Source organism: Equus caballus, chromosome 31 (assembly GCF_041296265.1).
Source record: "Equus caballus isolate H_3958 breed thoroughbred chromosome 31, TB-T2T, whole genome shotgun sequence".
Lineage (NCBI taxonomy): Eukaryota > Metazoa > Chordata > Mammalia > Perissodactyla > Equidae > Equus > Equus caballus.
The window spans coordinates 22,199,448-22,225,922 of record NC_091714.1 but is presented as its reverse complement, the minus strand read 5'-3'; the positions used below and the strand labels follow the sequence as shown (position 1 = coordinate 22,225,922).

Sequence of the window (26,475 nt, the reverse complement as noted above, 5' to 3'; positions counted from 1 at the left end):
ACTTGGAATCTTCCCAATGACCCTATGAGGCAGGTTGCTCTTATAATCCCCATTTCACTAATGGATGAACTGAGGCACAGAGAAGTTAAATACTTGCCTTGAATTCCAGGGCTTGTGAGTAGCCTGGCCTGTTTTGGAACCTCAGAAGCCTGGCTTGAGTGTTCGTTCTTAACCCCTATGCCGTGCCGCCTTCTAGATCAATAAGCGTATCAAGGTCAAAATGTCAGTGGAATATGATCAAAGATATACCTATGTATACAGGAGAGAACGGCAAGTAAGGGACAAGAAAACTAGCATTTCCGTGGTCCCTGCTTTGTGTCAAACACTTGACAAGATGCGTTCATCATCCTCATGTCCATCCAGGTTGGTGTCACCACCTCTCTCTTCACAGGCAGAAGCAAAGGCATGGAGAAGTTGAAAAGCTTGCCTCTGATTACCTGCTAATAAGTTGCAAGGTCTGGGTTTGAATTCAAGGTGTATTCTTAAAAGGGCTGGCATATATACTTCCTGATCCATTTTCCATTCTCTAGCCTTTTCCATCTTCAAGAATGATGAGAATAATTAATCTATACCACCTTAATAATCAGAAATGTTGAAACAGAGTAGAAAGGGAGACGGCTGAAAGGAAGCATTATGTCAAAGTGGAAAGTTAGGATTGCTATCAAACTATAAACATCATAGTTTCAACTATAATGAAAAGGTACATTTTCCCAACCCCGAACATTTTTTGGTGTTTTGTCTTGGAAAATAAAAACTTTAGTTGAAGTTGCCTGTGATCCTGTCACTGCAGAATCTAGCAGCAATGAAGTATTCTTCATCCTTCCTGGTTTCTCTAGTCCTGGACCAGTTTTGCCAAAGAAATACTGTTTTTTTACAAATACTGTACATTCTGTTGTGTAGGCAAGATGGTAAGGGGAAGAGGGCAATGTTTAAGCTGCTCAAGAAAACAAACGTTTTAATCACTGAAGAAACCTAATCTCATTAGATATGTATGAAAATAATAAACATGGATTTGGGGGAATTCCTACTCAATCTTCTTACTAACTTAGACTGGTTATGCACCTGTTAGTTTGAGTCAGTGTTTTAATATGTGTTGTTCATTGGTTGACTAAATATGAACAGACTGTTAAGGATTATATGTTAACTCTCTCAAAAACATGTGGCCTAAGATAAGAATCCTTTCAGATGCCTTTAATCCTGGGCAATAGAATTAGATATTTAAACAAGTGGGAATGTCTTAATTTAGGTTGTTGAGTATCACTGAGGTCTCTTTCCTATCCACTCCTGCTTGCCTGATCCATAGTGAGATGAGACATTATCCCATTTCAGTCAAAGTTATGGAGTCCCTGAAATGTGTAGACTGTCCTAGAGCGGATCAGGGGGAAGAAGGTCGGAACTGGAAGTTCGGGCTCTCTAGCAGCCTCTTCTGTATGGATATTGTTTATGATCTTCTAGTTTGAAAAGCCCCTTTGCCATTCAGAGCTGAGATTCATTTTTACATCGGTTCTCCAGTCTTTTCTTCTTAGGGTGCAGTTAGAGCTTAATTGTCCTGGGGATGGTTATCATTATCCTTGTTTCAACCGTCTGTCCGTTTTGTGGTCTCACTGTGTCTTGGTTTACCATCTTTTAATGTGAGGAAACAAGAAATGGGAACACACAAACTTGCATTGAACTGAATGAGTCCCTAAGCACCTGCCTTGGCGTTTGTTCCCCAGGCTTTTGTGAGAGTCAGACTGGAAGAGCAGGAACGAGCTGTGTTTCACGTAGCTCCCAGATCCTGGCCTGTCATTACCCTCCTGAGATTGTGTGTACTTCCTGGCCCATCTGGGACCGGGGGCTTGCTCATTGTTCTAGCCCTGAGCCTTTATCTCTTGGGAACAAAAACCACGAGTCTCCTTGGGTCGGTCCATGTGAGTGTTCCCAGCTCACCCCTCTGGAAACAGCAGTGATTTCATCTGCTGCTGTTTGCACGGGGCGAAGACCATCATTGCTCTCTCCTCCCACTTCAACTTTTCCTGTCACCTCTGTCACCTGAAATTTTTAAAATATTATGTACGTTGTTCAGTGAAAAAGCATGATGCCGAGAAGTCTGTAAAACATCCTACCTTTTATGTAAAAAAGGGAAAAATTAAAATGAATATTTGAGTTCGCCTAGGAAAGTCTGGAAGGATACACAAGACACTAATAAAGTGGCTATTTGCTTGTGGAGTAAGGTGGGGTTTGGGTTAGTAGGTGGGGGAGAGGGCAAGAGCCGGAGGGGGCAGGGTGAGAGGTAGAATTTTTATTGTACCCTTTTATAATTTGAACTATGAAAATGTACTGCCATCTAAAAATTGCCCGTTTAATATTAACTTTAAGAAGTTGTTGTTCTGTCTCACGTCTTGAAGGAAGATTGGAAAGCACTGTACCTCTCATGAGAAGGTGGAAATCTTCGTAGTTGTCAACTCAGTGTGGAGAATGCACGCGGTAGCCTTTCAGTTAGACACATCTGGGTTCAGCCACATTCTAAGTATGTGACTGGAAAATGTGTTTAGCCTCTTTTTATCTGTTCCATATCCTTATCTGTTCGAGGGAAACAAAAATAATTGCTTAGCCTGTCTTTTAGGAATACTGGGAGGATTGATGAGAAAATACATATAAAAATGCTATCTAAGCACGAATAAATGGGTGATTACCGTCAGGTTTCTGGAGGAAGTTGTGACACTGATTTCCCAAGAGGAGGAAGGGACGTAGATCTCCCCATCTTCCTCTTTCTTAAGGCCTGGTCAAGTTTCAAATACTCGAGGGAGAATAAGAGAGTCTGTGTAGTTCTTCTTTCATATTTCTACCTTGAAAACCTAGAGAATCTTTGGCCTCTGCTGGAAGAAAATTCAATTTAAAAAAAGCGTCTATTTAATAATTTTCGTGATTAGTCAGAGCTCTTCATTGCTGAAGAATAATAACAGGCTTAAGCAAACAAGGAAATTATTGGTTCATGTAACTGAAAAGCCCAGGGGCATGCAATCTTCAGGCATGGTTGGATCCAGGTGCTTAGAAGCTAAGGTTAGGAATCTGTCTCTTTCTTTTGAGTCTATGTTCCTCTGTATTGGCATTTTTTCTTTTCTCAGGCTCTCCTTTTGTGGAGGCAAAGTGACTTCTAGCAGATCTAGACTCCTATTCAGCTAGTTTTAACAGATCCAGAAGAAAGAGAAAGCCTTCTTTTCTTTTTGTGCCAGCAAAATTCTTGTGCCTAGATCTCATTGGTGCAACTTGGGCACAGCCTCTCTCTGAACCATTCATCAGTGCCGGGAAGATTCTGGGCTCTGATTGGATAAGCCTGGGAGCCCTAGAGCCCAGGGATGGGGTTAGCCTCACACAAATAACATGGACTAAGGCAGGGGAGGGAGGGTGGTTCCTCAAAGGTTACGTATCGGGAGGGCTGTTTCTAAAATAAGGAGAAGGGGGCTGGGGCTGGCCCAGTGGCCAAGTGGTTAAAGTTCCACACACTCTTTTTCAGTGGCCCAAGTTTGTGTGTTCAGATCCCGGGTGTGGACCTGCTCTACTGTCAGCCATCCTGTGGAGGCATCCCACATGCAAAGTAGGGGAGGATTGGCACCGATGTCGGCTCAGGGCCAGTCTTCCTCACACACACACACACACACACAGACAAATAATAACTAAGTAGAAAGGGCTGTAGCTATGCCTCCCCCCTGCCTCGCAAAACAGAGCAAAACCCAAAAATGTCAGTGCACAGTATCTGCCCTGTGCAGTACGATTTGTGGCCTTATGGGGATGAAATGATGAACAAGACGCTCCTCACAGGGCTTAGCCTAGAGTCGTGTGAATATGAACTATGGACGTATGTAGCAATGGAAAATGTAGTAAGAGCCATAACAGAAATCATAGTCATAGCTCACGTTTACTGAGCGCTTTCTGGATTCCAGGTACTGGTCTAAGTGCTCCATTGTTTTAACTCGTTTAATCTCTGAAAGAACCAGAAAGGTAGCAGCTGCCATCCCATTCTGCAGATGAGAAGGCTGAGGCTCAGGGAAGGTACACAAAGCACTTCAGGAGCATAGAGAGTTGTTATTAATCCCAGCCAGCCAGAATAGTGAGATGGCAGTGCAGGGGCACTGTGTGGCGAGGACTTCAAATTCCAGGAGGGTTTCCCCAGGGAGGGTCAGGGAAAGAGTCTGCTTCTAGGAGGAAGAAACCTGGGAAGGAGCGGAGCTGAGGAGGTGCAGGAAGTGTTCAGGAAATGACAAGAAGTAAAGCTGGACTTGAGCATGGGGCCTGTGAAAAAGCGAGGTGAAAAAACGGCAAGGGGAAGAGTGGTTTGTTGGGACCAATCGAGAAGCGTGGCTGCTGATCTGAGGACGTGGCCTCTTTCTGCAGGCTAGGATTTTTGAGTAGGGGAGTGGCACAGGTCAACAAGACCATGGCCAGACCCCTGTGTTCTTAGGTGGGGATGTTGGCTTTATTTCTCTACCTGACATTCCTGAGATGTTTTGGAAGGTTTTTTTTGCAAATAGCCTGTTGGGTGGCGTTTTGGTGGTAGTTTCTTTCAATGACTTAGCTACGCCGGAGTGAAGGGTCTTTTAAAAAGGAGACCATTTCTTGACAGGCTGTTTTCTATAACTACTACTGAGGAGAGGTAAAGGAAAGCCAGGCTCTTACAGAAACTTTCAACACAAGACAAGCTCCGCTGTGTTTCTGTCACAGCTTTACAGTAAGCCCATTCAGCGCTCAGAACCAAGAAGATAACACGGCGCCCTTATTTAATAGTCTTCCATGTGCTCTTCTGTTTTATTCCATCGCTAAACAGCGTTAGAGTTGAGAATTAGGACTCTCTTTCCTCGCCAAAAGAAAACACAAGTGGCTTGTTGACTGCAAGATTTACTCTCCCAGATACTTCCAGAGTAATGTAAAATCCTGGCCATTCATCCACAGAAAGGAGCTGGTGGCATATGCCCCAGCTTCCTCTCTGCGTGCAGGCTCCGTGCCCAGAAGGACATCATAAATCACTTATAATTTATGATGAGCCCCGTCGTGTGCTGCAGCCCACTAGTTGGCTGGTGTCTGTCCTCTACGCTCTGTGACCTCCCTTCCTCAGAGCGTACAGAGACTTTTTCAGATGAGCCATCGGACAGAGAGTGAGGATTTTCCCTTCGGCTGGTCCAGCCAAGCGGTTGAGGGGGAAGAAGACAGAAGACTCTTGTTCTTAGAGTTTTGCCACAAGCCATTTGCTTTCTCCTAGATTGGAGTTGGGGAAGGGGCAGAAAACAAGGCCATTCTCATTATTAGCCTATTTCCTTTTATTCAACAAATAACACATATTTTCTACATGCCAACAACCTGCAAGACACTATTGGGGATTCAGCAGTAAACAAAACAGTTTTGGTTCTCATCTAGACCAGACTTACATGAAGTAGTGGGTCCCGTGTCCAGAGGTGGTGACATATTTTGTAGGGTAAGAAGATGGCTAAAGAGGGGAAGGGAAACAAGCTAGTGTACATCGAGTGTGCAGAGAAGGGATTTCTCATGGGGTGACCTTTGAGCAAAGACTTGAAGGAAGTGATGGAATGAGCCGTGGGGGTCTGGGGAAATCTCATCCTGGGAAGGACAGAGGCCACTGAGCAGGGGCCGGAGGGGCTGCAGCAGAGAGAGCTAGGACGGAGTGGTTGGGAGAGGAGCAGCTGGCGGGAGGCCCAGCCTGGCGGGAGGCGTTGCCGAGACCATGCTGAGGAGTTGAGGTATTCTTCAAAGTGAGATGGACAGCTGTGGGAAGTTTTTGGAAGATTAGTCCTTTTCAAAATACCTAAAAAACAAGAGTGTGAACATGAAGTCGGGCAAATGGGGCTGGTGCTTCCTCCACTTCTTAGGGGAAAGAATGGGTGCTGGCATCATCAGGATTGAACTGTCAGAAGGTTAGTTCACCCACTGCAGGGAGCGAAACAGGAAGCCTGGTTGGCTTGATCTTGGTGTAAAAATCTCTCAGGCTTTCTCGGTCGGGATAAAAGTGAGTAACCATGAGCCATTTACTGAACTGGTGACCATCCTTTTCATGGAGAGACCTGGCTGCTGCCTCCAGTGGTCTGTGCCCTGCTGAGTCTCTTCCCCAGTGATATTTTGGTGATGCTACAGCTGGGAGCGAGGCCCCACCATTAGTGCTGTGGAGCAGCTGGTGGGATGCTTGGGGTCGGATTCTAGGAGGTTTCGCTAACCCCCTCTGCTCTCAGTGAACACAGAGCTCACTCATGCTCTCTTCCACTCACGGATTGCCGCCTCTAGGCCAGAGCCGTGGGGAACAGGGGCTTGTGCAGAAGTTGCACAGGGACTGTGACTTTGACTCCTCAGGAGGGACACCTTCCTAAAAATGAGGGTGATGGCTAGCCAGAATGGGCTCTGCCATCAGGTGACCATCCTGCGTCTGAAGGCTTTCACGCAGGTGAGCGCGTCTCGGGAATGTGCCTGAAGTGTGTGGCACGTCAGAGCAGAATGACCTCTCAGAGTCATTCCGACGCAAAGCCCTTCTGAGCCTGTGGCCGAGTGTCCAGTGAATGTGCTCTGCAAACACCCAGACGCTGTGTCAACATGAGGCACATATTTTCAAAGATGAGAGTGAGATGCTTGTTCTTCTGGGAGACCCGTGGTTGGAGCTTTGTGCCCCCGTGACATACCTTCCCTGCTCAGTCGCCTGCAGTTGGTTCTCGTCGGCCTGGTACACAGTTATCTGCATTTTGTGTTAAAAATGCGCTCAGCCAGAGACCAAACAAATAGCCAAAGGTATTTGCCTGTCAGGGCCCTTTGGGGAGGTGCTGCTGAAGAACAAAGCTGTCAGTTTAGGTTCTTGGCCGGAAGCCACGCTGCTGCTTCAAGACTCCAGAATTTACAAGGAGGGATTTTTAGCTGAGATGAGTTAGAAGTAAAGCAACAGAAAACTTAAAACGAAAACGAAGCATCCCCCGGGATCCAAAGAGAAAGGCAGAAGCGAAAACGGGATATGTTCTCGGCTCTCAGGTGAGGTTTAGTGCAAGAGCAAAGCCTGAAGCAGAGATTACGGAAGGGCCGTGATTCGGGTTGCAGGATCGCACAGCCTTTGACCCGGATGAGCTGTCAGTCAGCGCTCCTGGAATCCCGTCCTCAGTTTCCAGATGACGGATCAGAGGCCCTGGCGCTGGAAGAGGCTGCCCAGCGTCGCACAGCCAGGTGCGGGAGCTCTGGGCCTAGAATCCAGGCTCCTGACGAGCGTTTGTCTTTTGGGCCACTTTGCAGAAGCAGCAGACATGAAAAGTTGTTTCCTAAGAGCAGGGCAGACAGCCGCAAGGACTGGACTCTGACTCGGCAGTGCATTTGGTTTCCCGGGATGTGGTCTGATCCCCCGGCCCAGTGGCACTTGCACCTACAGTTGCCCCTGTGTCCTCAAGCTTCAGGAAGCACAGCCTGAACCTCGGGCCACCCCCAGCAGTCGGCCGGCGGAGGCCTCCCCAGGCTGCCCCGTCAGAGCCCCGGTCAGGCAGGACTGGGCTCGTACCATCCTGGGGAGACCGCGGAGGTCGGGTCCTTGTGCACTGCCTGCCCCTTCTCCGCAGTGTCCCACAGTGTCGTTGTGGGTCTTGTTCAGTATCCTGGGCAGACAGGGCTTCTCTCCTCTTTGACAAAAGCCTGAACAAATTGAAACTGTATTTAAATAGCAGCACTCTTTCTACATAAAAGAACAGCTCCTGCTGGCCTCCCACCCCCAGCTAACACTGTCCATTGAAGTCACCAGCATTTAAGTGGGCTGCTGGTACTTGCCTCTGGAAGGGAGGGTGGGGCTGCGGGTGGGCGGGAATCTAAGGGAACGGGGAGCATTCAGTGTGTGTCTCCATTTGGACCAATAAGGTGTTAATTATCACTCCTCTGACCATTCATTGATTCATTCATTTTCTTGTTTGTTTTCGTTCTGATTCTATCCCAAAAAATGTTTGACAGAACCTAGAACAAAGAGCACATTTGCCGTAAATAAAATATGAATGGAGTCAGGCCATTGAGAGGGAGGAAACAGACGTCACCCATGAATTGTCATGTGAGATCCGTGTTAAATAGCAAGTTTTATGCTGACCTTTCTGGCAACCGGGATGAAAAGGGAATACACAATTCTTAGTTATCAGAAAGGGGAAAAAATTCTAATTTCTTCAAGAGACTAGCCTTGCTGTCCTGGGGCTCACGGCGTTACTGAACCCTCATGGAGGACTGTCAGGTGCTTGTTCCCAGCCCAAAGTCTACCCCTGCCTCCTGCCCTCCCTTCAAAGTGCCCTTGCTTCAGGCTACCTGGAGCAGCCCCCAAAAACGTGCCTTTATTATCATGAACTCCGTTGTGTGTGTCAGGGTGTGGCTTGGGGAAATGGGGGTTAGTTTAGGTCTCCAAGTTATGTTGTCCAGGGTGGCTCTAGGATTTGCAGGTTATGAGGCCAGGAGTAGGAATTTTAGGGAGGGTCAGAATCTCGTCCTGCTGTGGCAGCCAATCTCCACCAGTGTACCTTTCTTTCTCCCCAAAGAGCCCTAGACACCTTCTCTGCCGCGCCCCCCCTTTTTTTTTTTTTGCTGTGTCAAGGTGCTTTTTTGAATAGGGCATCCGAGGGAAGAGAATTGTACAGAACACACTTTGGGAAATGTTGGCTTAAAAGATTAGTAGATGAGGGGCTGGCCCCGTGGCCGAGTAGTTAAGTTCGCGCGCTCCGCTGCAGGCGGCCCAGTGTTTCGTTGGTTCGAATCCTGGGCGCGGACATGGCACTGCTCATCAGACCACGCTGAGGCAGCGTCCCACATGCCACAACTAGAAGGACCCACAACGAAATATACAACTATGTACCGGGGGGCTTTGGGGAGAAAAAGGAGAAAAATAAAATCTTAAAAAAGATTAGTAGATGACGTGACCCTGTATTAATTTTACACACCTTCTTGGCCCCTGAAAGTGGAGAGTGGAGTTAGCAGGTACATAGATGTATAGGGTTCAGGAACTAATATATACACATCTAAGGTGAATTCTATTGAGGTCCTGCCCTCAGCTCCTCAGTTCCATTCTGAAGTTGTACCAGGAATGTAGATTCCTCCAGAAGAAGGAAGAAACAGTGTTGAGATTCCCATCCCTTTACGTGCTTGTGAAAGCATGAATAAGACTTGGGATTTGTCAGGGGATATACCAGAACATTCTAGAATGTTTGAGTATGGGAAGGAAAAGAGTTACAGAAATCTGATGTTTTGAACTTTTGTAATACATGTTAAGAGAGAAAACACTGGAAAAATAGCCCCTTCCCTCTGAATATTTACTGGCAGCTTGTTTGGTTTTAATGTAAGCATACATATTCTCTACATATATTGCATATTCATAGGAGCCTATGTTTTAGAATGCATCATTACTCAAGAAAGAAATATTTCAAAGTGAGAAGTAGCCTTTATACTCTATAGTTGATATGAAATAATATGACTGGATTCTTGGCCAAAGATTGTCATTTGAAAGACCGGGCACAGTGGCTGGGTTTTACCTCGTGGGCTGGACTTGTTGCCCTTGTCCCAATTAGGTCGACTCCAATTACGTGTTTTGCTAGGCAACTTGGAAAACTTGGGTTTGAGCCCTCGAGTGAGCAGAATGAATGTGCTTAATGCTACTTGGAATGTTTTTCATACTGACCGTAAGCAATGACTTGATTCTTACTTGTGCTTATTCTTTTTAAAAGTATTAGAAAGGAAGATATCCACAAGACAAAGTAGAGAGGAGCTGATAAGAAGGGGAGTTCTTAAGGAATTTCCTGATCAAGGTGAGGAAATTAATCATACGTTTAAAATAATTTGATCCTTCCTTCTTTGGCCTTTCTTTCACTTTCTTTTGAAGTTTAACATGAGCCTGGTCTTTGGGAGAGAAAGCAGTGAGTGCCGTGCTCCGAGAATCTTGCTTCCATTCAGAATGCCTTTGTGGGCTGCAGAGAATCTGAGGTATTCGAGAAGAGAAATTCAATGACTTTTTGGTGAGTCCTTCACCAGATGTCACTCTAAACCTAAGGCTCTACAAAGGTGCCCTGTGGCTGGAGATACAGATAAGACGCAAATGCTGACATGGTTCCTTGTCTTCTCTATTCTTGACCTTCACTCTTTCTGTACAAGTTAACTCAACTGTTTGAATAAATGCCACGTTTTAGTTTGTCGCCTGCCTTTTGGTTTCTTAAGTCAACCAGTAAAAGAAAAGAGAGGGAAAAGAGATGGTAAATGTACCTCTTGTCCCGTCTACTGTATAATACACTCAAATGTGCAATCAATAAGGCATGAGTGGGCAAATTAAATTAATCTGCTTTATACCATCGCTCAAGTAGTTTTCTCAAAATTGTTCTCTTTTCATTCTTTGAATGTAGTCGTCTCTCACCTTTTCACTAACAATTGTTATTTCCAAGCATTTTTTTTCCTACCTCTAATCTTCTCTTTTTTTCTCTATCCTCCCAAGGGAGAATCTTGCTCAAAAAGACAAAGATTACATAGAAACTGAGATAGTCTCTCAAAAAAAGACACCAAAATTTATTTCTCTAAATAGATACTACTCAATAATTTTCATTGCTCCCGCTACTATTAAAACTAAAGGAAATTTTTGTTGCAACGTTGTTGATTTACCTCCTGCCTTTCCCCATCCCACCCCCAGACATTTACTGGGGAGAAGTATTATTATTATACTTTTATAGGAACAAATAAAATGCTATTAATTTGGAACTGAAATAAAAAATACTTCTTTTTTCCTGATGTATGTTCCTTGCAAAGAACTTGACATCGTTTGGCATCCACTATTTATAAATCCAAATGCCATGCTTTTCCAACATCTGAATAATTCCAGAGTGGAGCTAGGAAATGCTTTACTATTTAACTCCTGCTGCCAAGAAAATAGGGAAGTCTGGAGTGAATAATACCATTTTTCTTAAGGCTTCACAGTTTTAGGTATTTTACGTCAATTTCTGGCCTGGTATACTTCTCTTGCTCCATTTTATGAGTGAACTTTATGTCTTCCCTAATTTTTATGTTACTCTGAACCTGTTTATTTCCTGTCTGGGATTTTTAAAACTAAAAAACGCACATCCCTAACTGGGTTTTCCTTGAAGGTGGGCTCGCAGTAGCAAAATTTGTCTCCTCGCTAATCTCTCCGGAGGCGGCAGAGAAATTACGCGGCCACTGAAGACTGAACACGGAGCAGTGACCTTTGTGGGGTGGGCCCGTGCGCTTGTGTAGTCTCTTTTATTTGGAAATATCTTACAGAAAGAAACAAAGTGGAAAAATTTATGATTGAAACTGTTAATGAGTATTAAAGAGATAGAATAAAGGCCTCTTTTTCGTCCAATTAAAAATTGTAGCTAGAAAAGAGCTTAGTTTTTCTAAAGACAAGTGGCAATGGTCAATTCAAAGAAATGCTTAGTATTGCTTAGTTTTAATTCTGCCTAATCTGTTAAAGTATTTTCATGGCAGATGGCAATTTCATATACTTATTTCCCAGAAATATGACTCTGATCTTTTTATTTAACTTTTGCAGACTGAATGTTAAAAGTTTTAAAACATAAAAGAACAAAACAATTTTTAACCTAAACGTAAAGTAATAGGTTTAATGTTTGCGAATCGTAAAGTACTGAATTTTACTTTCCAACTTTTGCACAGTCCCCATAAAGAACTATAGAAATTCCCTAATACTTGGAAGTTTCTGGTGATGCCTATTGTAAATAGAGTCCTTCCTCTTTTTCAGCCAAGGGCTGGAGAAAATAGTTTTCTGTCATTTTTCCAAAAACAATTATCTTGAGAATTTCGGTCTGTTTTCAGCTCTAGCCAGGGACTGGAGGCTGCTGTGCTTGGTGACAACCTCCTGTCTTCTGCCGATGAAGCTTCATTCTTTGCCTTGACCCTCACCTTCCCTGATCTCTTGACAGTGCTTGTCAACTATGCCCTTTATTCAGTGAGCCCCACAGACTTTTTAAATTCATCCAGCTACCCTGGGTTTGACCTCGTCCCATCCCACCCCATCCCTCACTCCCAGCTATTATTATTATTCCTGTTAAATTATCTTTTTTATACCAAGATCTAACTTCAGTCTAAAAGTTCAGCATTTGGACTTCTCTACCTGAGAAGTCCACGGTCCAGTCCATGGTCCTGTCCAAGGTCAGTCCTTGCCTTCTGGTTCTTTCCTTCCATCTTTTCCCTTAGCTCTCACATGAGGGCTTGTGCTGGCAGCTCCTTTCTTTTTCTCCCATGGTGTCCCTTTTAACCTTCTAAGGAGTCTCTCAGCTGTCGTTCCTACGTGATTTTCTCCCCACCTCTGTTCCTCTGTTAACTGTACCCCAAAGACACCTGTTTACCAGAAGGGGGGAAGCCCTGCGCGCTCTCCTGTTCCTTATTTAACCACTTATTTCCGCGTGTGCCTTGTCTCTTGGTTTACTTTAAGCTCACGACCCTTTGCTGAGCGCTCTCTTTCCTGTGCACGCAGATGCTCCTGTAAGACCTGGCGTGCGCCCCTCACCATAGCCTGCTGTCTGGCTCAGCGTCTTCTCTTGCTTCCTTCCTCGAGCTTCTGTTTCACTTACATACGTAAACTCTATCAAGGACTTATTTTAATTCTAAAGTAATACACAAAACAAGAAAACCTTTTTAATAACACACCAATTAATTATTAATATCTTGATTTCTCCTCTGTATTATTCTTGAATTCTATGTTTATTACAAATGTCTCCTTTTTCTCCAGTTATTTCATAGGCTCTAGCTTTATTTCATGCCTCAAAGTAAGTATCTTTCCATGTTATTGGTTATTTCTTTCTATCATGTGATAATCCAGGTTCTTCTTGTGCCGCAAACATTTTATTTTCTCTAGCTTTTTTGATCTGAATTTTAAAAATCAGTTATTTAACCTCCTAAAGAATTTTAATATAATAATGATTAAAATAGAATTAAATTGTCATTAACATGATTTCAATATATTTTTATTACCAACTAAAGTCATAGAAAACAAAGATGAACTTATATATGGGTTACCTAAAAACTGAGAATGTTTATATAAAGAAGTTGTTTTTTATTTTGTTTGGACTTTTCAATTAGTATGTTAGTTTTTACTTTTTCTGAGTCTAATATCTGGATATTATATTGTGTCTCCCCTCCCTCTTTTTTTATAGCAAATTTCTTGAGATTCAATAATAAGAACTAAGAATCTTTTGGTTTCTTTTTGGTTTGAAATATACTCTTCAAAAAATTATCACCTTAATTTATCAAAATAGTTACGATTTACTTGGAATGGCATTGCCTTCAATTATTGTCTATTTTAGTTTTATACAGGAATCAGATTATAGACACCTGGAAGTTAGGACTAAGCAACAATTGCTTTTTCGTTCTGAGCATGACATAATTCCATGTTATGTATTTTACTTATTAAAATGTCATTCTTGTTTTTGTCAAGAAAACCAGTGGATTTTATTGTTGAGCCAAAGCCATTCAATCGTATTTAATGAAGATTTTGGAGATGGTCTCTGTTTTATAATGATTGTCAAAATAAGGTTAATCAAAAGTCGCATTAAAACAGCTTTAATCATGCATTTCTTCAAGTTTGCTAAGTAAAAGCTTCAATTCATTAATTTTTCTTTTACAGTAATAGCAAAGCTTCTTAAAATTTTCCAGTTATGAACTGGGGTTAATCTTTTCAAGCATCACCAAATTGAGTTTCTACAAAATATCTCTCCCTCTAGAAACTTCTAGAAATTGTGAACGTTCAGGGGTTAAATTAGTCATTTATGATTTAGACAACATATTAGAAATTTTATTTTCAGTTGTGATCTTTTAAAAATTCCCCTGTAATTACTTTTTTCCTACATGTTTTTTTCTCTGATGTTTTCAGATTATTATTAGACCAACTTAAAGACTTTCTGGTTAGTTTTATATAACTGTTACCTGAGTACTAATATTTCCATAAATAAGAAAATGAAAGTACAGTTAGCCTTACTATTGTCTTTCCCTGAATAGAGGGCAGCTGCTGTCTTCCTGTGTGAGGTTAACATATGATAGCTATAATATTCTGGAGACAGTGGTGCTTGGAAATTTTCATATTCTTCCACTAATCGTTTGTGTGTAATTTCATTTCATGTTATTTGTGTATTTGCATTCACCTTTGTTTTTGGTGCTTGTTAAAATGTTTATTCCATTTTTCAGATTACTCCTTTTCCCGTTCATTTCTGAAAGACAAAGAAACTCCTCAGTCTTGACTTCAGCAAAACCTAAGCACGAGAAGAGAGGGACTCTGCTGCCCTGGGATGTTTTATAATTAGGATAATTGTTCCGCTGTCTTGAATTAGCACCTGGAAATCCCCTCCGTCTCTGCCTTTCCCCAAGACTAAGGATTTTCTAGCTCTTTCATTTAACTTGGTGAAACAGTACAGCATATATTTGGTTCCCAGGGCCTGAAATATGAACCTGAACCCTACAGTCCTACTAAGTGGAAAACTGGGTTTTAAGAAAGCCATCAAGTTAGACATCTAGGTGTTTCTTTCCCCATTTTAGATGGAGATGTAACAGTTAACTTTGAAAATTCAAACGGGCACATGATACCCATCGGAGAGGAGTCTACCCGAGAGGAAAATGTAGTAAAATCTGAAGAAGGTAATGGCTTTGTAGCTGAAAAAGCACCACCTCTGGAGGAAAAGGCAGAAGATAAGAAAGGTAAAATCAAGAGAAACCCTGTATCGTTTTACTTCAGTAGAGCTCAATGTTGAGAATCAGATCTTCGGCTCTAAAGAATGACCCTAAGACCAGTAGAGAGGAGGTTTGCAATTACAAAGAGAAGAGAAATGATAATCAGTGAAGAGAGATTGGATGATTTCCTCAGGTAGATGCATCCATTTTGTGAGCACATCATTTAATTTTTTATGGAAGAGGGCTAATTAGCAGTAAGAATGAGAAGGAGTGGCCTCTGCAATCATTAGAGGTGTCTAAGAATGCTATCCATTCCTCAGGAGCTTTTTCTCAGTATCTTCTTTAATGAGAAATGCCAACAGTCTGAACGTCTTTCTCTGCTGGTTAGAACTGACCCCTGTGAGCAGGTCAGCATGGAGGAATCAAACCAAGATAGCGCTCTCAGCCCAGCACTGTCTCTCCGGTTGCGGGAGCTTGGCATCCACACACCCAAAACTGTAGGCTCTAGTCTAGGTCCTAGACATTTTGAAAGAGATCCAGGAATAGTTCCCAGAGATGCCAGGGATTTTGGTTGCTGTACTGGCCTTAGCCTCTGCTCCATGATTTTTCTGTGCAATGGGAAATTTCAAAATGTGCCACAGGCTATTATGCCATTCCCTGAAGGCTTCTTTCAGGACCTTGGTTTCTAGAGTGAATAAGCTCTGGGAGATTGCACAACTGCAAAGTATGTGCCTCTCAAGGATCCCCCCCCGAACATTCGCAAGTTCCTGGTCACTGATTGATTACATCCCCTTACCACTGCTGTCTATATGCAGGAACCTCCAAGCCTCAAATGTATGCAAACCTGAACTGAAATTCCCACAAGATAAGGCTGTGTTGGGACGTTCTAGATGATTCTTTGCAGCGTAGAAATGAATCCTCAGGAAATAGGTTATTTCCTGTTCTATAATGTCTGCCTCTGAGTTGGATGGCAAAAATTCATCAAGCCTAGTTTGGGTTCTGTAGGCATTTTGAAAATTCTTAGAAACTGCTGGAAGCAAACTTCTCTTCATCTGTTCTTGACCCAAATCCTCCAAAGACAAAGGGAACAAAAGAGCATTTGACAAACATTGTAACTTAAAATCTTCTTCTCTGGAAGTCCATGACCCCTTATTGTGTGCATATAAATTAGCCTTTCAACATTTTAGAAGCCTCTACTAATAATCTGTTGGAAATTTATTATTTTGCTTTATTCAATATTAAGTATAGTATTCATGGGGCTTTACTTAGTCTTGTTCCATTGAAGGACTCTGGTTAAGCTTATTAATACTGATTATGAGAAATTAACTAATATTTTTAATGACAATATTCCTGGAAGATAAAGAGAAAACAGATCTAAATAGATTTTAAGGGGATTCATTTGAAAGTATTAATGCAAGGAGTGATTTCTTTTTTTATTTTTATTCTTTCAGTCCAACTGTCCTGTCTCACCAAACTTAAATTTCAAACCATCTGGGTCCTTCATTATGTAACAGTGCCATCTCTCGTGCTTCCCTGGTCTGTGTGGGGTGTCAGTCAGTGAACTGGCCAGACTTCAGAGGCAGTGTTTCCCTTATCAACCTAATAAAAAGTTGCTGACAGTTTTATGTTAATTAACCCAGCAGGCTTTGATGCTCTAAAAAGAAGATGGCAGACCTCATAGGTCCATGGATATTTGAGAGATGTTTTTGTTTTCTTATTATTTATTTAGAATTAGTACATTCAGTTCTTTTTGGTCAAATAAGGTCCAAGAGAGCATCTTGCTTGGCTAGTCTGTACATAAGGGATGGAAATGCTGGCCATGCTGCCACCCCACTAATACGACAGAGGAGCCTCTGTCTCGCCGTGTGGATGGTGCACCCACTAAAGCCAGACTGAGAGTGAGGGGAGGAGGCATTCAGTACTGGAGCCACTTCCTGAGAGTAAAAAGAGTGTCCCTCACAAGTGACATCACGTAGTATTATGTTAAATAGAAAATACCTTATAAACAAAAGTAACCGTTCATTTCTCTGGAAAGACAGCATTTGATTCTAAAAAACAGCCCAAGATTCACTTTTATGTCTGCTCCTCTTCTGGTCTCACTTCTTGTTTGAGCTCACTGCTCTGCAAATCCACCATCCCATGTTCTTAATTCACCCTTTATTTTGGGGTGCCATGCTCCCGTTCCTTTGCATTAAGCTGATTTATCCGAGAGCATTTATTTCATCTATTAATTGGCTATGTTTGCAAAACCACATCACATGCCTTTAAAATCCCAGATACTTTTATCTCTTTTAAAGACAGTATGTCATTACTTTAATATTTGAAACATCAGTTTCAAAGAAAAAAAACAAATTACAAGTGACCTTCACACTGCTTTGCCCAGGACACGTGGGTGATCCTGGGGCTCCCAAAGGCGCCTGATTCTGGAGTTGGTCCATGGTCATGGGCCTCCTCTGCCTAACACTGGAGACTTTTCCTTAAGGCCTTTAGGGCTCTTAGTGTCTGTCATTCTTTCTTGGTAAGTATCCTTAAATGTACAAGAGGCAGAAAAACTGATCTGCCATCTGTTAAATATTGCTTGGTATGTGAAATCTGAAAATTATTTGGTATTATTTCTCTTGAGTTAGTGTAGAGGGCCTTCAGTGAAGTAACAAGTGACTTATACGCGTTTGTTCCACACATAATAAGGAAGGTGCATCATGGGTGAGACTTCACTGGAAGTGGTGAATGAGAAAGGTAGTACAAGATGCAGCGTGCTCTGGAAGGCCTGAGTGCAGCAAGCCAGGGAGCTTGCAGCGAGGACCGAAATTGGCTTTTAGAGGAAATATTTCCAAACTGGGACCTGAAAGAGACAAGGAGGAGGCAGCTAGGTGAGGAGAGGAATGGGGGCAGAAGTACGTTCTAGGCAAGGTCAGGGCTGCACGCCGTTCTCAGGTTTGCTCTAAGTGTCGTTGAACTAAACGCTCCATGCAATGGAAGGACCAAACCTGGAAGGGCGGTAACCAGGTACCCTCCAGACTGTTGTGGGACATAGAATCCTTGTCAAGTCAGAGTGAACAGGCAACCCTTTCTTAATCTCCTCTTGAAAAGATGATGCTCCTATACTCCATCAGTTTACATCATGCCTTCAGATCACATGGTAATAGTAAAAAGTACAACTTGACTCAATTCATCGTCTCCCAGATACAAGAGTTTGTTTTTTTACTAACATGTATGTTAGTAACTATCGGCCAATCAGACACATTCATTGAACAGACATAATGTTCAGAGCATTGTGTTTGATGGGATATAAAATTTCAGACAAAAGGAGTTTATAATGTGGTCAGAAATGCGTTTGCCTGTGCACACACACACGCACCCGCACACCCCTTAGGAATCACCGCAGAGTAAACGTAAATATTGGCCGGATGGCAAACACGCACAGGTAGTTAGTGAAGTTCTCAGAGGAAGGAGGAGTGGACGGCGCTTCTCCAAGAGCCGGCTGAGAGTCTGCATGCTGTGCGTTCATTTTCAACAAGAGTGGGGATTGTCCTTCCCAGCTGTCAGAGAGCAGACCATCTCCTCCTTCCCAAACCTGGAAGCTGGATTCTTTAGGGTATACCTTTAGAAGTTAACACCTTAGGCAGAAAGAAAAAAGCTCCCTCAGCAATACGCCATGAAGGCAGAGGACAAGACGTGAGTGCTTGTAGTATAAAAGAAGGAGGATTCCAAGAGTTGCAGATCAGTTTCACTGGCTCCTACCATGGACCGTATGATTGGGCTGGATCTCCATGCACGCTGTTATGCTAGGGGCTAAGTGACAAAGATGCATTTAAAGAATAGGCCTCTGCCCTACTTCAAAAGACTAGCAAGTCAATGTCTGTTTATGCTTTACGTTAAAATAAAATGTTGTGTGTTGTTCTTGACCCTAACTGACTTTTGTGATTAAGCGGCCTCCTGGTTCAGCCCGGGTAGATTAGGAGGGCCCCTACCGTATTATAGATGAGCAGCTTAGCTAAGGAGACAAGATGGGTAAACAGAAGGCATGCATGCTGAGTGGCCTGTGATCAGTGTTGAATAAGCAGCTCAGACGCTCAGGACGATTCACTTTAGGTATTGGGAGGGTCGCTTTGGCTGTGGTGATGAGGGTGGGTTTCATGGTTGAGCTAAGATCGAAGAGAAGTCTTATCGATGGCCTACCGTAACTTAAATCATTTTTATGGTAGTTTTGAAAAAAGAGAAGGCCTCACTTCACGCTTACTAGGATAAGAAATGAAACAAAAGAAATAGTAGTAAAGTGTGATGCTTTCCAATATTAAAACCCTTTCCTGGTCCTTCAACAGTGGGAGGATGTACTTGGCAAAGGCTTAGTTTTGTCTTAACACTGTCTTATGTTTTTTATTGTGCTCCATTTTTAAAGAAATGCTGCTTAGCTCTTTGGACCAGAACTGTATTTTAATTTCATTTGATTTCAGTCAGTCACTGTTAGAGAAAATGTGGGTGTGAATATCTGCGTGAATGTCCAGCATCTCCCCTTGCAATAATGAGAGACTGATACTATTTCTCCTCCAGTTATGCAAAACCAGTGAGAGGCTTCTGTTCTTAGATATGAATTTTTTTTAATGAATTTTCACCTCTGTCTTTTCAGAACCATTATTTGTGTTTGCGTTACAAGACAAATTGGATACGTTTTTGGATTCTGCACCCTCTCTACCTTTAGTTGAGACACTGTTTGAAAAGGTCAGAGGAAGTTACTGTAAAACAGGAAGTGGCCCTGGTGCACTGGGAGAGCTTGAGAAAATTTTAAGCGTAGAAAATATTTTATTCGTCAGTGCATTGCACTTCCTGTGAAAGATTCTAAGAGTCTCCCTTAGCTTAGAAAATAATTGATTTTTGGCCACAATGAGACAGAGCACAAATCTATTTCAGGTCGATGGGGCTTGAGTTCTCTAAGAGAGAAAGTGCCTCCGGGGAGGGGATGAAGGTAACTGAGTCCAGTCATTGCCACACGGTCAGTCCTAACCGCATGGCGGTGTGTGTAACTCGCTGATCTACCACCCTCGGGGACCCTTCAGTTCTGTTAAATTTAAATTTAGCGCTCCTGCCCAGCAACCACCGATTCAAGGCTGGTGCCGGCCCCTGACAGGGACATTTGCATTCATCCTCAATGTCGCTTCATCAGAGTGACTTGCGTGACCCTGTTTATCTCAGGAGTGATTAACACACCTGGAGAGCACACCCCAGTTTGCACCTCTGATCCTTTTTACCCCAAACTTTGCTCCTTCTGGTGCAGAACTCCATACGGGTTCCCAAGGGCCAAGCAGCCGCACACGTGTTTGTCTCCCTGTCGCTGTGTGTCTTGCTCCTCCCGTTTATATGGTGTTTGTCTGCTTCTGTCCACTTTTTCGTTTATAGAGAACACTGAAAACCACTCGGAAACACCAGCCGCTCCTGCTCCACCTCCTCCAGCTCTTCCTAAGCCTAAACCCAAACCCAAGCCCAAAAAGTCACCCGTGCCTCCAAAAGGGGCCGCTGCTGGGGCCAGCCCCAAGGGCGACGAAGTGCCTCCTCTTAAAAAAAATACCAAGGCTCCTGGTAAGCAGGCCCCTGTCCCTGCACCCAAGCCAACGAGCCGAAACGCGACCCGAGAGGCTGGTGAGTATGCCCCGGGGGGTCGAGTGGAGGGTGCTCCGCTCCAGGCTGCGCCTAATTGCTTCTCCTAGAAAGAGTGGCGTTTCTGGTGTCTGATGACTTAGGTGTAACACCAGAGGATTCAGCTTTGATGCAGAATGCCCAGGAGATTCCTTTGTTGGTGTCTCCACTAAAGGAAAGTCAACCAGTTGATAGCTGACCTCATTAGTGTCGGGGTGAATAGACCGCTTTCATCCTGAGTGTCCACTGTCTGCATGAGACCCAGTGAAGGGTACAGGGAGTAGTGTGCCTGATAAATGGCGATGATCTGATAGGACATTATTTAAACATCGACTGGCAATCTGCCTGTTTGAGTTTGTGAGTGGCTTTTTGGCCCGGGTTTTCTTTCAAAATATCTTAAGTTTACACATAAAAACATGATGCTTGCATCTTTGACGTATTTGCTGAATCTTAGTGTCTTGAATCTTTCTGCACACATAGTCATTTCTCTCCTGATAAATGACAGTGTTCATATCACTGTTCAGCTCCACCTCACCCCTCTCCACTGGAGTCAACTGTTTCAGCAGAGTTAGAAGTTACATGCTCAGTGCGTCCTCCTCCACCCCGGGTAGACTTAAGTGTGTTATAAGGAAAAGCATCCTCTTGCTGTGGTCACAAGTCACTATTGCAAATCACCAGGGGATGTTTTGGTGACCTACAATAACTTCAAGTAATGTGTATCCAGCTTCCCTTTCAAATCAGGTATGCTTAATGCAAGGTGGAGCTCCCATTCTTCTAGTGAAGTGGAATAAAGAAGTCTATCGTGTTACCCAGCTTTTAAAACGGCATTGATCAAAGTACAGGTGCTGAGTGGCTTTTTCCCCTGAACACATGCATAAAAATTCTCCTGTATTAAAGCAAATGTTATTTTCCTTAAATTCAGCAGCAACTGTCTCATAGTTGGCTGCCAGGATTTGCCTTGGTATTGATTTTTCCCCTTGTAATTTATACCCATATTGCTCAAATTCAGAGAATGGCTTAGTTGACATAACAGATCTTTGAGTGCAAATCAATGTCTCTCCCAGTGTTCCTCTCCTCTGCCTTTGACACTGAGTGTCTGAATCTCTGCTAATAAGCTCTGAAGTGACAAGTCTCAGAATGCTGTGCCAACAGTGCCTGCAGGCCATTCCTCAGGAACCAGCTGCCCTCACATGTCACGTCCATTCTTGTTGGCATCTGTGTGTTTCCTAGACTTCCCAGCACAGCCTAGAGCGGGTCTTGAAGTGAGGCAGGCGCTGATCCACTTCTTAAAGAAAAGCTCCACACCATTGCCTCGTCCTTGGGAATTTAGCCCCTGCCTTGTGCAGACTTTCCCACCTCCTCACGCCCCGCATGGGAGCAGCTCGCTGTTCACTGGGCTTGGACGCTCTCTTTCTTCTCTCAGAAGAAAGCTGGTGGTTGTCAGGGCAGGAGACACTTCCACGAGAGATTTTGAGTTATTTCCAGCTATTTTCCTTGAAGATTTATTTATAGACTCTTGATGTCCCTAAGAGGAAAGTACAGTCATGTTCTCCATTGTGTTAAGAGAAGCCCAGCTGGCCCTTAGTGTAAATAAGAGTGTTGCTAGTCTCAGGGCAATCACAGAGGCGGGGGTTGCATTGGGGTATGCCAGCAAGCCCACTGTGCAAGGATCCTTTTCTCAGATGTTGGAAGTACTCCTTCAGAATCCTACTCATACTCTGTTTGTAACCCTGGCTACACAGTAACTGTGTTTTATTTGAGTAATCTTGACCTTCTGGAAAAGTTACTTCAAATGCAGCCCTTGATTTTCAGTCAGATGTTTCAAGCTCTTAAAAAAGCTATCAGTTAAGATTCCTCCTCTCTTACTAACTTAACGTAGACTTGCAGATAACCAGATTTCAGCTTAGCACAGTCAGCCACTTTGCCCATGAAGCAGGGTAAAATCTCTCATGTGTTTTCTTTTTCGTTGTTACACACTGTATTAACAACAAATGTACTTAACTGGGGCTGGCCCAGTGGTGTAGTGGGTGGGTTTGTGTGCTCCACTTTTGTGGCCTGCGGTTCACAGGTTTGGATCCTGGGTGTGGACCTACACATCACTCATCAAGCCATGCTGTGGCAGCATCCCACATAGAAAATAGAGGAAGATTGGCATGGATGTTAGCTCAGGACCAATCTTCCTCACCAAAAAAACCCCAAAAAACCTTAAGAGAGATGGCATTTCTTTTTTTAGTCATAGCCTAAATTCAAGATAACTTAATCGACATGGTTGATTTCGGCAAAATCCTGTCATTTTAAAAGACACTTAAAGAAAAATATAATGACATGGCTTAAATTTGCATTGCAGGCATTGAAAAAACTTAAGCCAGGCTAAAGTTAAACTTTGCTGTTAGAAAAGAAAGAATTTCCTTAAAAAAAAATATTCTTAGAATTGATATATGGAAGGGATTCTGTTCATCTTAGCTGAGAAAATAATTGGACATGTTTAGACAGCAAATTCTTAGCATCTTTGTTGTGAAAAATAAACTAGAATGGACTTACATTGTAGGAGTATGCTTAATACACTTGTCTGTAAGCAAATGAAGGTTGTTAACTTCAAAGAAGTAGTATTAACAGGCCCAGACTTGAGGGAGGAGAATTCTGGTTATTAAGTAGATCTAACATAATAAGCCTCCCAAGCCGTAGAGACTTCTTTTAAGCCTGGATCTTGTCACCAAGTAGGACTCTTTCCAGTGTATCAGAGTTGGTGAAGTCTTGCGTCTCCTTGTTCATTTGTCCTTCATCTCTTGACCCTCCCAGTTGACTCCAACAAAGTTATAACCAGAGGTAAGTTACAGTGACGTCTGTGTGCAATGTGGGTTGGCTCCACACGGTACTTACAGGATATTCTTAATGGTTCTGTGGAATCGTTTAACTCCTTATGAAAAAGGAGGAACATACGACATCGAATAAGCAATTGGGGGAAATTTACAGATCATAAAGGTCATGAAACAAAAGAGTATTCTCATAGGAGTTAAAATGTGTTTCCTAAGATGATAGAAAGACAAGGAGAGTTAGCCTGTCTTTCCTGAAAACAGTTTGGTTGAAGGCGGTCCTGTCCAGAACTGGGCAGACACGCCACGGCCATCCTCTGATGAACACCCTCTGGAAGCATCAGCGGTTGTCAGATCTGAGAGTGATACTCTTTCCCTTCAAATTATTCAAACACTACCCATTTAGACATTTTTTTGTAAAAAAATTATTTTTTTCTGCCTTTGTGATGTTTTGAAGGGGACTAGACTTCGATACGCGGCCATGTGTTTTCATTCTGCCCTGTCGCCACTGCAGGTGGAGGTACAGGCCAGCATGGCAACCTTCTCTCTCTGGAGCCGTTGGGGTAGCTGGTGTGGAGTTCACTCTTTTAGCAGTAAGATGAGTAAATTTGCTTTTGGCTCAGAGAGGAGTCAGTGATATATACCTGGCCTCTCTGAGTGTGGGCCTCTCCATTCCCAGAAGGACGTAAGAGGACATGTATAATTTGTGGTGAACCCAGCCTTGTACTGCACCCAGACAGCTGCTGGTGTCTGTCCTGTGCACACCAAAATGTCCCTTTGGAGCATACAGGGGCTTTTGCAGGTGACCCACAGGACAAGGAGCTGAGGATTTCCCCTTGGCTGGCCAGCTAAAGACTAGAGGAAAAGGACAGAGGACTCCTGTCTCTTAGGGTTTTGCCTCAAGGATCACTTGCTCTTTCCTAGATTGGAGACAGGGAGGGAACAGGAAACAAAACCATTATCATTATTAGCTTATTTTCTTTTATTTACTTTTTTCAACAAATTTTAAAGGGAACATTGACAATTGCAACTTGGTTAGTTTATTTAAAAAGTGTTGTCTTCTTTGACTTGTAATGCAAAATCTCTCTATTTTAGCTGGTTCCTCTCATTCAAAAAAAACAACTGGCTCCAAAGCATCAGCTTCACCATCTACTTCCTCCACTTCATCTCGTCCCAAAGCATCAAAGCAGACAGTTTCTAGCAAAACAGGGACAGTGGGAATCGCAAAAGGCAAGGAAAAAACCGGCAAGCAGCCAACGTCTCGACCGTCCTCAGACACAGCCACTTCTGGCACGTCCGACCTTAAAGGAGAGCCTTCGGAGACCAGTGCGGAGGGTCTCAACCCTGAGCAGACTGTCCCTGGGACTGAGGAGGAGACCACAGGCAAATCCAAGCCCACAGTCCCTCCGCCCCCGGGGGCTCCACCGCCTCCTCCCCCGGCCCCCCCTCTTCCCCTTGAGGAGCAGTGCATCATGGCCTCAGACACTCCTGTCGTCCTGGTCAGCAATGGAGCCGACCTGTCCGTCCCTGCCTTAGACCCAAGTCAGCTTCTCTGGACTGAAGAGCCGACAGACAGAACCGCTGTCCACTCAGCCACTGGCTTAAGTGTTACCCGAGAAAATGCAAAATGGTGAGTCGGGGCACCAACCCCATATTCCGTCTCCATTCCCTATGAAGCTGAGTCCTAAGGATGGTTAAACCCCTCTGTTGAAATGAAGGAACCTACTTTGTTTTCTTTTACAATTTAATCTAGTGAATGTTAGGGAAACACACATGTAATCCAACTGTTGGTTTTTCATAGCCCTGTGCCAGGAATGCCCCAGAAATGACATTGGTCCTACATCCCAATACTGCTTCAGATCTGTGGCTTTCAAGTCCACTTAGAACCTGCTTCGTCACTGCTCAGCAGTCCTTATTCTGTTCCCTAGACAGTTCCTTCTGTTTCCTTACAGTGGTTATTTTAAATCGTTTCATTTGTGTGCACATTGCTCACCCACTCCTGCCTACCTTCATTTCCCCAAGTTATGTAGCCTTCTCCTCTGCAAGAAAACAAAGAGCATCAGTAAAGCTCTCTTTCAAATTCCGGCTTCTTTCCCCCCAGCCTTGGAGTGGCTCTCTTTCTTGATCCTCAGTTCCCTACCCAACTCAAATATTTTCCCCTCTATGAAGCTTTTCAACCCTCCTCTGGATAGAATTGGTTATTGCATCTACTATATTCTGACAGCCATTTTCCCTACCTATGGGACGAAACTCACCAACGTGTCTATTTACCTCTATATCCGCAGCAACCAGTACAGAATCTGGTATACCATTGGCATGCCGTCACCTAGTTCCCCAAGCCAGAAACGTGGGCTTCATCCTAGGATCCTCATTCTCCTTCGTTCCCTGCATCTAGTCACTCAAAAAGTCTCATTCATTTTCTACTTAAAGGTCAATAGGCTCTGTTAGCGCTCCTGTCTCAGGTGTGAAGGGAGGACTGTCAGACTTTAGTAGACACCATGACCCGTTCTGTCTCAGGAGGGCTTCGCACTCTTAAATTCAGCCTCTTCTCTCCTCTTTCTAAGAATAAAACCAAAACTCACTCTTCAAATCATTTAATTTAATATTTCCTCTTTGAAAAAAACCTATGTCATGTTAGACTGAAAAACATTTAGTACATTAAGTAAGTTGACTTGGATCAAGAGACTAAAGTATCAACTTTAATTATTCAGTTGCTGATAATAACAACCTTCATTTATTGAATACTTATTTAATGTCAGGAACTGTCAGTTATTTAATTCACATAAGTCATCCCTGAAATATTTCTGTTTAATAGATGACAAAACGGCTGCTGAGGGAGGTGAAACAGTCTGCCCAGGGTCACCCAGTTAGTGAGTGGCAAAGCCAGCATGCGACCCAGAGTTGCACACCAGATTCCATGCTCTCGAGTGAATTCATACGTTTCCAAAGCAGTTCCTTCTACCTCTTCCACTATTTCTTTTGTTTGTTTCTTGTTTTTTGTTTGTTTTTATCGGTCTTGAGCATCATCATTTGAAGGAAAGCCAAGGAAAGATAAAGAAATGTTAAATTGCAGATGACTGTGTTTCCTTTGTTTGACATTTTAATAAACAATATGGGAAAAGAAGATATTGAAATGAATGGTTGCGGTGTCCTTAATACTTCCAGCACATTGTAGGTGTCCTCATTGAATTATAGTGAGTGTTTTCCATCACTGCGGTCAATTCCAACCTGTAGACCTGAACAGTTGTCTTTCAGTGTCTGTTTTTTGCTTGACTTCCATGTGCTGGGCAGCATGCTAAGCACCAGAGATGCAAAGTGAGCAAAACATTATAGTTAGGATTAGTTTTTCCAAAATGTCCAACATGCCCAGGAAGTATGA

The 26,475-nt window shown here is 43.3% G+C and overlaps 1 protein-coding gene across 6 annotated transcripts in view; it reads left to right on the top strand.

The window, feature by feature from the left end:
* Positions 1-26,475, top strand: part of PHACTR2 (phosphatase and actin regulator 2) — a 249,424-nt gene that overhangs the window by 177,478 nt on the left and 45,471 nt on the right. For 3 of the 6 annotated variants that reach the window (XM_023632914.2, XM_023632916.2, XM_023632915.2), the window contains exons 3-6: positions 9,699-9,779; positions 14,521-14,679; positions 20,047-20,286; positions 24,192-24,726. In XM_023632914.2, coding sequence (XP_023488682.2) covers positions 9,699-9,779; positions 14,521-14,679; positions 20,047-20,286; positions 24,192-24,726 — 1,015 coding nt within the window. The remainder of the gene's footprint in view (positions 1-9,698; positions 9,780-14,520; positions 14,680-20,046; positions 20,287-24,191; positions 24,727-26,475) is intronic. The other 3 variants (XM_023632917.2, XM_070256254.1, XM_070256253.1) reach the window with 1 other exon arrangement.